At 36.5% G+C, this 13,339-nt stretch overlaps 1 protein-coding gene across 2 annotated transcripts in view; it reads left to right on the forward strand.

Moving 5' to 3' along the window:
* Window positions 1-12,353, forward strand: part of DSC3 (desmocollin 3) — a 48,218-nt gene extending 35,865 nt beyond the window's left edge. The window contains exons 13-16 of one of the 2 annotated variants that reach the window (XM_023207498.1): window positions 2,509-2,733; window positions 4,826-4,947; window positions 8,661-8,918; window positions 11,363-12,353. In XM_023207498.1, the coding sequence (XP_023063266.1) occupies window positions 2,509-2,733; window positions 4,826-4,947; window positions 8,661-8,918; window positions 11,363-11,560 (803 nt within the window). In that variant the 3' untranslated portion in view covers window positions 11,561-12,353. Of the gene's footprint in view, window positions 1-2,508; window positions 2,734-4,825; window positions 4,948-8,660; window positions 8,919-11,238; window positions 11,266-11,362 lie in introns of those variants that run through there. The other variant, XM_023207499.1, reaches the window with a different exon arrangement.
* The last annotated feature ends 986 nt before the right edge of the window (window positions 12,354-13,339 follow it).

Raw genomic sequence — 13,339 nt, forward strand, 5'->3', positions numbered from 1 at the left:
AATAACTGAGAATAACTGGAGGATAGATTGACTTGCTTACTTACACAAAGCATGAAGTAAAACTGAGTCTCATTAATATATTTTAGAAGGATAAACTAACCTTTTATAAATATTGTATGGGGGCTCTGTTATATATAAAATGAAGGAAGTTGTAATTTTTATGAAGGCAAAATTTACATTTACAACAAAGAAAAGCTTTGTTAAAATGTTGGGCAGCTTATCATTAAGACAAACTGTGTGTGTATGTGTGTGTGTTTGTGTGTGTGTGTGTGTGTTTTTAAAAATAATACCGGTGGCTGGGCACGGTGACTCATGCCTCTAATCCCAGCACTTTGGGAGCCCTAGGTGGGTGGATCACTTGAGATCAGGAGTTCAAGACCAGCCTGGCCAACATGGTGAAACCCCCTTTCTGTTAAAAATACATAAATTATCTGTGCGTGGTGGCAGGCACCTGTAATCCAAGCTACTGGGGAAGCTGAGGCAGGAGAATCGCTTAAACCCAGTAGGCAGAAGTTGCAGTGAGTTGAGAGATGGTGCCACTGCATTCCAGCCTGGGGCACAGAGGGAGACTCCGTCTGCTCTCTCCTCACCGATGAGGTGAGGAGAGAGCAGAAGATGTGTAGTTTAAATTGTATTGTAAGCTGACTCTGGAAGTGACGAACTCAGGTGTATAGACTAAGCACTCTAGGGTATCCTGGAAGTGAACTTGGCAGGATATGGAAAGAGATATGAGAAGGACTGTTGAGGGGCTGCTGCCTATTGTAGCAGTTTATGGGGGGTGTCTTGTTCTGTACTTCATCCATACTTCACTCTGTTGTTACTGCCATGTTCTTTCATGCAACTGGGCTTTTGTGTGTATAGCTCTACCTACATAGAATATATCCTTTTCCGATTCTTAGCTTGATATTTATGAGCATGATATTGTTTTCATGATATTTATAAACACCTACTATCTATTAAGCACTAGTCCAGATCCTGAGGATTTATATAGAGACGAACAAAACAGACACAATTCCAGCTGAGATGCTCCACCTCTGAAGTTTGTCTTGAATTGGAAGGAGTGGCACCATGACCCTTTGCTACCTGCATTGCAGTGCCTTTCCTGTTGTATTAACATCTGATTACCTCTCCCTTCCAATACATGAGTTTCCTAGAGCGTTTGCAATTCATCTTTGTACTTCCAGCACCTAGCCTAATGCTTAGTAGATACTAACTGCTTCATAAATGTTTGCTTGTTCAATAATTGATTAGTAATGTGCATAAAAGAAGAAACATACCAGAAGAATTAGTACATCCATGTCATTAGAGTTTAGAAGGTTTTAGTAAGAATGCCAAGAGGCTGGGTGGAAGAAAGGGTGGAATCTGGTGGTGAAGGGCCTTGTGTGCCAGGCTGAGAGGACTAACCTTGGTACAGTAGGCAACAGCAGTTATGCATTGGGAATGTGCAAGTAAGGCAATGCCATCCCAGGATTTACATCTTTTAAAGGTGACACTGGTGACAGGAGGACAATATAAAGGGAGCATAGGTGAGTGAAGGAAAATTAGAGGCAAATACACTACTGTGAATAAGACATTACTATGGCTCCACTTGTTGTCTTGAGAGAGTGGAGGGATTTCAAGGATCTTACCTTAGACACAGTGTGGTATTGAGTGGTCCTAAGTAAACCCAAGTGGTAATTCATATTCCTATAGGGAGCCTTCAGGTACGAGGTGCAGCCAAAATCTTCGAAATTCTTACAGCTACAGCAGAGCATTTAATCAAGGCTTAGGAATTGCAGATGACTTCCAGGGTGTGTTTTATGCTACTTTTTCATTTTACTTATTCTATTATAAAAACTCAGGGAGGTTGTAACTGCCATTGAAATTCCATGGAGCTTTTGGTTAGTTGATAATATGGTCATTAAAATAATAGACCAAGACTATTGGGGAAAATTGACTATCACAGTTGATAAAAGTGAATTGTTATATAGACATTTCTGTTTTGTGTAAGTCTTATAAGTAGCCTGAGTGACATTAATTAGCTTCTGGTACTAAGATTACTTCCAGATACAAGGCGTTAATCGTAAACAATCTATTGTGCTTTGAAAAAATTACCTTATCCATATGAATAATGTGCAAATACTAGAAGGTCAGTGGATAAGAGAATGTGAACTTCAGAAACTATTTGTGTGTACCTGTAGATACATTGGTACTAAAGAAAAATGCTTGAAGTGTATGTTAACAGCCAACCTAACATTATTAGTTTGTATAGATAAACATTACTAGAACACTACTGGACCACTCCAATGCCAAATTATTTCTTAAGGGCTCCTTTCTAAGGAATTACAAGGGACAACACATATAAGATAATATTAGAGTTTGAAAGGGTTGAAGATAGTCCTCCATTTTTATTTATTTTCATGTGGCAGACAGTTCCTTGAGAATGATGCCTTCAAAAACAAGCGTGATGAAACAAATGCTAAATGATAAATGATCATTAAAAAATAAACTTCTTTTATTTTCTTTCAGACACAGCTGCCCGTCTTTCATATCAGAAAAATGCTGGATTTCAAGAATATACCATTCCTATTACTGTAAAAGACAGGGCCGGCCAAGCTGCAACAAAATTATTGAGAGTTAATCTATGTGAGTGTACTCATCCAGCTCAGTGTCGTGTGACTTCAAGGAGTGCAGGAGTAGTACTTGGAAAATGGGCAATCCTTGCAATACTACTGGGAATAGCACTGCTCTTTTGTAAGTATTTTTACTTTCTTGAACTTAAAATATATAATAACAAATCTAGGTGTGGGAAAAGATCTTTAAAAAATAATCTTGTCCAAGCATCCATCAGGTGTCAGTCTCTTTCCAAGTTCCTTTTGTATTATTACCTGGGTTCTGTTTGAATATTTTCTGTGAAGGGAACATGATCCTTCTTGAGATAAAAGATTTTATGCTTAGACATAATTTTTGAAAATTCCTTAGAATTCACAGAATCTGACAAACAAATAGCCTTCATTTCTGGGTTCCAGTGCCATTCCTTTTAGGGCTAAACAGAACAATCTAAAATTTCTACCTTAGGAAAGTCCACTAAAAACCACTTTCATTCCATATCTTTTTACCGTTCAGCCGCAGAGTTATGGGAGATGTTCCGTTCTCAGCAGTATCTCTTCTTGGGTATATCTTGCCAAATGTAAATTCTGTCAACCTCCTCCAGCCTAGATTAGCTTTGTTTTGTGGTAAGAGTAGAAGTTAAGAGCCAAAAACTCAGGAATCAGACTGCCTTGGTTTGTACCCCGGCTTCATCGCTTGTAAGCCATGTGACCTGGGACAAATTACTTAACTGTGCTTCAGTTTTCTCATCTGTAAAAGGAATAATTGTAGTAGCCTACCATATGTTGTAGCACTGGGTATTAAATAAGGTAATGCATGTGAAGTGCTTAGAACAGTACATAGTAAATTTCTAATGTGTTCATTATTTTTCATCAAGTCAAAAAATAAACATATATCAAATACCTACTGTAGGCAGGAAACAGTTCTAGGTGCTTAGGAAAAATAGGGAAGGTCAAACAAACAAACAAACAAGCAAAAACAATCAATCTGCCTTGTGACAGTTAATGAATAAATTAAATGCTATGGAGGAAAAAAAAGAGAGGCAAATAATTAGGATCTGTAGTGCCATGGAATGTGTTGGTGAGGGGGGTATTGGTGCCAGTGATTGCAATTTTCAATAGAGAAGTCAGGCCTGAGAAGATTATTTTTAATGATTTTTGGAAGAGGTGAGTTAGCCAGGTGGAATGCCTGGGGCAAGAACTTTCAGTCAGAGAGGGAAGTCAGTGGAAAGGCCCTAATTTGTGATTATGTCTGGAGAAACCAAGGAGTGGCAGGGAAACCAGTGTGGTGAGAGTGGACAAATGGAAGAGGATTAGGAAATGGAGCCAGAAAGGTAGTGTGGGGCCATGTAGGGTAGGCAAGAGTTGTCACACTTTTTCTGTAAAGGACTAGATAGTATATACGCCAAGCTTTGCAGACCATGTGTTTTCCATTGTATCCAATCAAATCTGTCTTTGAAACAATAACACTGCTATAAAAATATATAAATTATGGGCATTACTGTGTTCCAATAGAACAGTACATATGGACTGTAAAATTTGAATTTCATGTAATTTTCACATTATAAACTCTTATTCTTCTGAATTTTTTCAACCATTTAAAAATACAAAGTCTTAGCTCATAGACCATACAAAAATATGTAGTGGTCTGAGTTTGGGGATTTTGCCAATGCACTATAGGGTCTTTTAGACCGAAAGAATTGTTGTTGTTATTATTCTTAGTTTAATTATCATGTCTTTTCAGTCTCCCACAATTATGATTTAGAATAAGAATTCTTAATAGTCAAGATGCAAAGTAGGTTCAATTAAGATAAGTCTTTTCTAGGAAAACAGTCTGTCTTTTTCATGTTTTTTTGTACACAATTCTTTTGTTACATTTTCATGTGGGGAAATTACTTTGGAGGGAATCAATAAATTTTTTCAAAGTCTTTGTCTTAAATGTCGATGATTTCTTTTCTTTATGTATTGTTTAACTCATAATTCTAAGTACTTTATTTCGATGGGCAGAATTCAAACAATTAGAAAGAGATAATAAAAAAATACAGATGATTGTTTCTGATTCTAAAATCTAAGCTAGCTGGTGGCATGTTAACTTAGAACAGCCAAGATAATTCATGGGAAGCCATGCTTAGTGGCTTTATCTTCTACTTTGATCCTTAGGTCATAAGAAATAAATGATGATGATTTTATTCTATGTATGCTAAAATAAGTTATTTTATTTTTATTTTTAAATTCAGCTGTATTGTTAACTTTAGTATGTGGAGTTTTGGGTGCAACTAAAGGGAAACGTTTTCCTGAAGATTTAGCACAGCAAAACTTAATTATATCAAACACAGAAGCACCTGGAGATGATAGAGTGGTAAGTAATTTTCAAATAAATATGTATTTGTATCTCTGATAATTCATTCAATTCATCTTCATAAACTCATTTCAGAATTTAGGAGTAATTTATATTTTTAATTGAATCAGATTTAGTAGGCATAAATATTGTCTGTCAATATGCAAATGTTTAAATAGTGGTAATTTATTAAACTTCTTGATCCAGATGTATTGTTTTAGTTATCTTTTTTGCACTCTAGTGTTATAGTTTCAACTTGTTCTTTGATGGTGAGAATTTATTATAACAATAATTTGTTTTGCCTGCACTCTACAATGCATATTTCCAGATATAATTTGTTTATGTAACTTGTTAACCATTTATAATGGGGAAAAAAGCTTGCTGAAAGTTCTCAAGTTAACTAGGAAAATATCAATGAGATATTTCTAAAAGAAAGGGAGAGGGGTCTGGAAGACTACTCCCACTCTTTCCTTATATATTTCTTGGGACTTCTGAGGTGTTTTTATGCTTCTTGTTTTGTGTGAAGTATATATATATACACACTAAAAGTACTTACAAGGCATGTTCTGTCCTCAAAAATATGTCAACTTGTTTATGAGAAATAGATCCCACTTTTATGGAAAAGCAAAATAGGAACATGACCATAAACCAATATGAGAAAGCACTGTCAGCGTTCAAAAATTCCTATGATACCTATGTGTACTCATGTAGTTTGGATCAACCAGATAGGCTAGTGACAAGAGGTACAGCTTATTTGGTCGCTTAAAGAATAAGAAGGGTTTGAAAGTGAAGAGATGGTGAGAATAGCTAAAGGAGAGGAAAACAGCATAACCTATAAGACTTTTACTTAGTATTTGTTCTTTGCCATTTAATGTTAGAGCTGATTATATTGAGTGGCCACTTCACAATATTTACCTGTTCTGTGTTAGGAACACTTCTAAAAGGGGCTTGGAAATATTAATTTATACAAAAACATAAAATTTCATCTTGAATCTATAAACTTGCTTTAATACAATGAGTAAAAGTGATCATTTTAGCTTTGGATCTGAATTTCATTTGAAGGCATGCACATAGGGTTAGGAGTTGGGTGAATAATCAGGACTGGAAAAGTAAACTTGGAAATTATTGACATAGATAAGGAGTTGTTGACACCCTGTGAGAATGAACTTTGGGAAATGCGACTGTAGGAGGACAGAAAGGAGCAGAGAATAGAAAATATGAAAGCTAGTTCTGTAGGCTCAGCATTGCTTTAGTTTGTTTTAAATTCCTCTTTTATCCACTTAGAAATATGATCTTTGAACTTGTGTTTATTACAACAAAACTGTACCATCAAGAAGATTTAATAATGAGGAGAGCTTTTTTTCCTTTTTTGTAATTGAATTTTATTGTAACAGCAACCTAAGTAAAAAAAATATAGGGTAGCACTGCCACCAAATGGCTACTTTTCAATTCTTTTTTTCTGGTATTTTTTTCTAAGGCAATATAAATATGACTTTGTAGATATATTTCAGGCGCATTAAATCATCTGTACTTGAAAAATCTTTCAGTTTAGTTAAAGACTGCATTTTAAGTAGAAAAGTATTTAAATTGATAAGAAGGTGGCACGAAGGAACCTGAATGTAATGGAGGTTCTTGCCCTGAAAGTAACGTAACTGTTTGTAATGAAAACTGACATGTCGACGTTACCACTGTAACTAAACTTCTGTCCTATAGCTCAGAGGGTTGGAGTGAAGTTCCAGTATTAAGTTAATGTTTAATGAAGACTTTTTCATTTTAAAGCATTTCCTTGACTCTTTGTCATCCTCTAGTTCCCTCCACATCTCTCTTTTTCTTTCAAACTGAACTTTTGGAAAGAAAAAAGTATATTTGATTTCTCTATGATACTACTTCCTGCTTACCCAGCACTCCTTGGAAATTCTTTCGACAAAGGTGATCAATGGCTGTTCTTTCACTTAAATCCAATGGACACTTATACTTTAATTGAACCCATTCTTACCTGGCTGTGATTTTTCTGTTGTTGTTAACATCATTGGCTGCTCCTACTCCTTATCATATTCTCTCTTCATGGCTTCAGAATCCTGCCTCTTTGGTTTTCTCTGTTGTCTCAGTGGCTACTCAGATCTGGCCTGTCACAGCTGTCTCTTACCCACCCCTTAAAATGTGATTTTTCTTGTGGTTCTATCCTTAGCCCTTTTTTCTTTTGGTTGACAATTTTCTCGGGATAGGTCTTCTATTCCCATGGCCTCAACTATCACCTATTTGGGAGTGACTCCCAGAATTATATCTCCAGCTCAAAGCTCTCATTTGAGTTCCAAATCCGCATATTCATATATTCATCTTGGACATCCCACATGTTTCTAAAGTTTACCGTATCTAAACTTTAGTTGCTCACTCTCCTCTTGCCCATAAGCACATCTTTCCTCCCTGTTTCAGTGAGTTGTACCATCTACCTATTTGCTTTCATGGAACACAAAAGAATAATTTCTGACTCTGTCCTTGATTGCCTCATCAATCTAGATACTTGTAGACTCTCTATGGAGTCCACCTACTTCTTTCAATCATGACTGCTTCTACCTTGGCTTAAGTCCTTATCATTTTCACCTGGAATATCAGATCAGATCAGATGCAGTGACCGCCATCTGACCTCCATGACACTAAATTTGTCTTATTTTTCTTCCATATTATTGCCTAGAATGATATTTTTGAAATGTGTTTCCCTCTGTAATGAGTTAAAATTCTTCACAGTCCCTATAATCTTCATAATAAAGTTTTTTTTTTTAGCATGGCATATAGATCTTTATATATTATGGCCTTTTATAACCTCTCCAGTCTCCCCCCAATGCCAATCTTATGTGGTAGCTGTTCTCAACTGATTGAAGTTGGGGACCCCTGAAGGACATTGTTTGCCTGTTGCCTCCAGACCCTTCTGCAGTGGTTGCCTTGTTTGTCCCACTCCTCCTAGTCCCTAGTCTCTTAGCTTAGAGTTTTTCCAGTCTATTTCACTTACCCTGTTTGGATTTGAATTTTAATGCTCTACTTCTGTGCTCCTGTAACATTTTGTGCTCACCTACATCGTAGAGTAATCACATTCTTAAAGTATTTGTTTTTCTCTCTCCTTGGAATAAGAGCTTCTTTGAGCCATCGAGAGACTATGCCTATCTTTATATCTCTAGGCTTTTGCATTTGCTATGGGTGAAATTTGTCCCTAAAAGCTGATGTGTTGGAAACTTAATCCCCAATGCAACAGTGTTGAGAGGTGAGACCTTTAGCAGGTGATTAGATCATGAGGGCTCTGCTCTTATGAATGGATTACTGTCCTTATCATGGGAATGGGTTTATTATCATGAAAGCTTATTGTAAAACAAGTTCAGTCCCCTGTTGCTCCTCTCTTTCTCTCTCCTTCTCCCTCTCACGCTTGCTCTTTTGCCCTTCCACATTCTGCCATGGGATGGGCCCTCGCCTAATGTGAACTCCTTGATCTTGGACTTCCCAGACTTCATAACTGTAAGAAATAAACCCCTGTTCTTTAAAACTTACCCAGTCTCAGGTATTCTGTTATAGCAGCACAAAATGAATGAAGACAGCATCTGGGCGCATAATTAGAAACTGATAAATGTCTGTTGAATGAATGAATGAATAAAAAGGTTGAATAAATGTCCTCTCTCCTTTGCCTTCTCATGACAACTTGGAATCCATTTCCTCTCAACATGAATTATTTTATTTTATTATTTCAGTGCTCTGCCAATGGATTTATGACCCAGACTGCCAACAACTCTAGCCAAGGTTTTTGTGGCACCATGGGATCAGGAATGAAAAACGGAGGACAGGAAACCATTGAAATGGTGAAAGGAGGAAACCAGACCTTGGAATCCTGCCGGGGGGCTGGGCACCATCACACTCTGGACTCCTGCAGGGGAGGACACACGGAGGTGGACAACTGCAGATACACCTACTCAGAGTGGCACAGTTTCACTCAGCCCCGTCTCGGTGAAGTGAGTTTCCTTACGTGTTTTGACTCTAAAATTTAAACTTCTGAATGGAGAAAAGTAGAAAATTCAAATTAACATATATTTTCAGAAACTGCTTTTCCATATTTTTCTGTGGGCCCTCTCTTGCTTACTCTGTTCATTTTCCTGTGCTCTTTGATTTTGTTACATTATTTAATTTAAAAGAGATTTTATTTCACTTGTCATATTTCACTTAATTTATAAAATCCCATAAATATTGGAGGTTTTTAATATTCTTTACTAACATCTCACTTTTAGTTGTGTATTTGCCTCATGAACCCTTTTGATATAGAAGAATGTGAAAGCAATTCTACTTCCTCACAATTACAAACTTTTCAAATGAAATCTGTATTTCTCTGTGAAAACACAAACATTTGAATGCAGTTTTAGGATAAAGATTAAATAGCATGATTTGTATATTTTTTATTTTATTGCAAATTGACAAAATATAATTGAATATGTTTATGGGGCACAAAGTGATATTATGATTTATGTCTGCAATGTAGAATGACTAAATCACACTTAACATATGCATCACCTCAAATACTTATTTTTTTGTGGTGAGAACACTTGAAATGTACTTTCTTTGCAATTTTGAAATATACAATATACTATTATTAACTATCATCACCATTGCAGGACATGTTTTAAATATACAAAGCACCATGTAAATGTAAAGTGCTTTTATTCTAAGGAAAGCAAGAATGTGAAAGAAAGAAGGAAATAAAATAAGAAATTCTCTGTTCATACCAAAATCCCCTATGAAGCAGAAGCTTTTTTCTTTCTTTTCTTTCTTTCTTTCTTTCTTTTTTTTTTTTTTTTTTTAAAAAGACAGGGTCTTGCTCTGTCTCTGAGGCTGGAGTTCAGTGGTGCAATCTCCGCTCACTGCAGCCTTGACTTCCTGGGCTCAGGTGATCCTCCTATGTTAGCCCCCTGAGTAGCTTGGACTACAGGTGTACACCACCACATCTGGCTAAATTTTGCATGTTTTGTGGAGAGGGGATTTTGCCATGCTGCCCAGGTTGGTCTCCAATTCCCAGTCTCAAGTGATCCACCCACCTTGGCCTCCCAAAGTGCTGGGATTATAGGCATGAGCCACTGGGTCTGGAAAAATCTGCTATGAAGCTTTTAAAATATACTGATGTCTGTGTTCTACTCTAAAAGATTCCTATTTAATGAATTTGGGCTTTCTTGTTTGTTTTGTTTTTGTTTTACATTTCTGAGATGATTCAAATGTGCAGCTAGATAGAAAGCCACTGGATTAGACACTCGTCGGAACTAAAGTTTTACCTCTTTTATCAGAGGACACCAGTGCCATTGCAGGACAAACAGTGGACCTTTCATCCTTGGATGGAATGCAAATGGGTGATACTCTGGTATAGGGTTGTAGGTTATGTATCCATAGCATTTTGGAGGGTCAAATTCAAGTGTTAATTCTTTTTCTACTTCTAGACAGTCAATATTCATGTAAGATCAGGTTGAGATGGAGTGAAGCTTAAGACATAGTCTTAGGAGGGTTCCTCAGTTGCACACCAGGTAATGGGAGGTAAGGCTAACAACGTCATGAAGAAAGAACGTAAGTCATGCCAATGAGCTCCACATAGGCAAGGAGTGGGCACCCAGGTGAGGAAAAGGAGGAGACATGGCAGTTGATGAATTGGCAGACAGGCCAGTGGCAGACAGGGTAGATGTGGCTGAATGCATGGCGTCTTTATTACAAAAGCCCCGTTTGTGCAATATGGGTTCTGTTCATTCTTTTTAATTTCATTGAACTTTTCGGTGCATATATATATATATTGCCATGTTTTGGGTATCTTGGAAACTTGATTCTGAAGTTAAATTGGTAAATCTTACCTACTTTATAACTGCATATAATAGTGATTCTAGTTAAAATGTATTGTACATTTAATGTGTGCTAGGCATAATATGTGTATTATGCGTTATTATTTTGTCATTAATTTCTAAAATAATCTCGTTAGGTGGTCACTGAGATTAAAGGATATTTTGTTACTTGTCCAAAATCATATAGCTAGTTGGTAAAGCCAGAGCTTTGACTCACAACCAAGACTGTTTGACATCCAATCTCAAACTCCCAACCAGTATGACTATTGTCTCTATTTTTTGGACTAACCCGACCTCTATGTGTAAAATTTAGGGATAAGCGTTTAATGATAACTTGAATGTACTTAAATATAACACTTGTATACATAATTTTTTACTTATATGGATTATTAGAAATGTAAACTACACTGACTTTATGGTATGGTTGTGATATAGACCAATCATGTGCATTTTTTGTGTGTAGGAATCCATTAGAGGACACACTGGTTAAAAATTAAACATAAAAGGTAAATAAAAATAAATTTTATGTTCATATATTTAAGTTGTTTAAAACTATAATACAATTCATTTTTTAAAAAATTTTACAGAAATTGCATCGATGTAATCAGAATGAAGACCACATGCCATCCCAAGATTATGTCCTTACTTATAACTACGAGGGAAGGGGATCTCCAGCTGGTTCTGTGGGCTGCTGCAGTGAAAAACAGGAAGAAGACGGCCTTGACTTTTTAAATAATTTGGAACCCAAATTTATTACATTAGCAGAAGCATGCACAAAGAGATAATGCCACAGTGCTGCAATTAGGTCTTTGCCAGACATTCTGGAGGTTTCCAAAAATAATATCATAAAGTTCAATTTCAACATGTATGTATATGATGACTTTTTTTTCTCAATTTTGAATTATGCTACTCACCAATTTATATTTTTTAAGCAAGTTATTGCTTATCTTTTCCAAAAAGTGAAAAATGTTAAAACAGACAACTAGTAAATCTCAAGCTGCAGCACTGGAATTAAGGAATTAAGCATCTGCTCTTTTTTTTTTTTTAACAGATATTTTAGTAATAAATATGTTGGATAAATATTAGTGCAACAATAGCTAAGTTATGTTAATATCACATTATTTTATATTCACTTTGAGTGATAGTTTAAAAAATAAACAAGAAATATTGAGCATTACTATGTGAAGAAAAATTTGGAAAAGAAACACTGAAGACTGAATTAACTTAAAAATGTTGCAGCTCATAAAGAATAGGGACTCATCCCTACTGCACTACCAAATTCATTTGACTTTGGAGTCAAAATTTGTTGAAGTGCCCCATAAAGTAACAATTTTCCATAGGAATATAGTTGGAAAAAAATGTGTGTACATATATTATTATTAATCAATGCAACATTTAAAATGAAATGAAAACAAAGAGGAAAATTGTAGAAACTTGAAATGAGGCTGGGGTATAGTCCTACAATAGAAAAAAGAGAGAGCTTCCTAGGCCTAGCTCTTAAATGCTGCATTATAACTGAGTCTATCAAGAAATAGTTCCTGTCCAGTTTGTGTAATTTGTTTAAAACTGTAAACAAATTAAACTTTTCTGGTTTCTGTGGAAACGAAAGAGGGAACCCGATGGAACAGTAGGTTTGCTTTGCAGTCTGTTTCAAGATTTCTGTATCCACAAGTTAGTGGCAAACTTGGGCATACTCGCTGTAGCTAGGGTTCCCTGTTTTTTGGTAGTAAGGGTCCAGAGATGAGGTGTTTTTTTGGGGAGCTAATAACAAAAACATTTTAAAACTTACCTTTACTGAACTTAAATCCTCTGTTGCTGTTTCTGTTCTCTCTTATGTTGACCAACAATATTTTTAATTTAGGACAAAATAACCATGTCCTCCCAGACTATAGAGGCTAGAGGGAGCTGAGGGGCGGATCTCACTGAAAGCACCCCGGGGAGGTTGAGTGTCCTTAGGCCTAAGCCCCACAAACTTGACACCTGATCAGGACCTGAGAGCTACAAAATTTCATTTTTCTCCTTACCGCCCTTCTTCTGAGTGGTATTGGCGTGAATCAAGGAAAGCCAGGCCTCGTGGGTCCCCTTCTTCCAGCTTTCTGCTAACATTGTCAGCAACACCTCCAGCAGAGATTCCCTTAAGTGACAAATACTCCAGGTTTTCCACCATCCTTCAGTGTGAATTAATTTTTAATCAGTTTGCTTTCTCCAGAGAAATTTTAAAATAATAGAAGAAATAGAAACTTTGAATGTATAAAAGAAAAAGATCAAGTTGTCATTTTAGAACAGAGGGAACTTTAGGAGAAAGCAACCTAAGTAAGGCATTTGGAAGTCAGAGGGCAACATGAAGATGCAGGCCTTCTAGGGCAAGGAGAGGACACAAGGACTATGGGTGAGAGTAAAGGCAACGTCATCTGCTTCATACTTTTCCCTAGGCTTGGCACTGCCTTTTCCTTTCCCAGGCCAATGGCAACTGCCATTTGAGCCCGCTGAGGGATCAGCCAACCTCTTCTCTATGGCTCACCTTATTTGGAGTGAGAAATCAAGGAGACAGAGCTGACTGAATG

This window comes from Piliocolobus tephrosceles, chromosome 18 (genome assembly GCF_002776525.5).
Source record: "Piliocolobus tephrosceles isolate RC106 chromosome 18, ASM277652v3, whole genome shotgun sequence".
NCBI lineage: Eukaryota > Metazoa > Chordata > Mammalia > Primates > Cercopithecidae > Piliocolobus > Piliocolobus tephrosceles.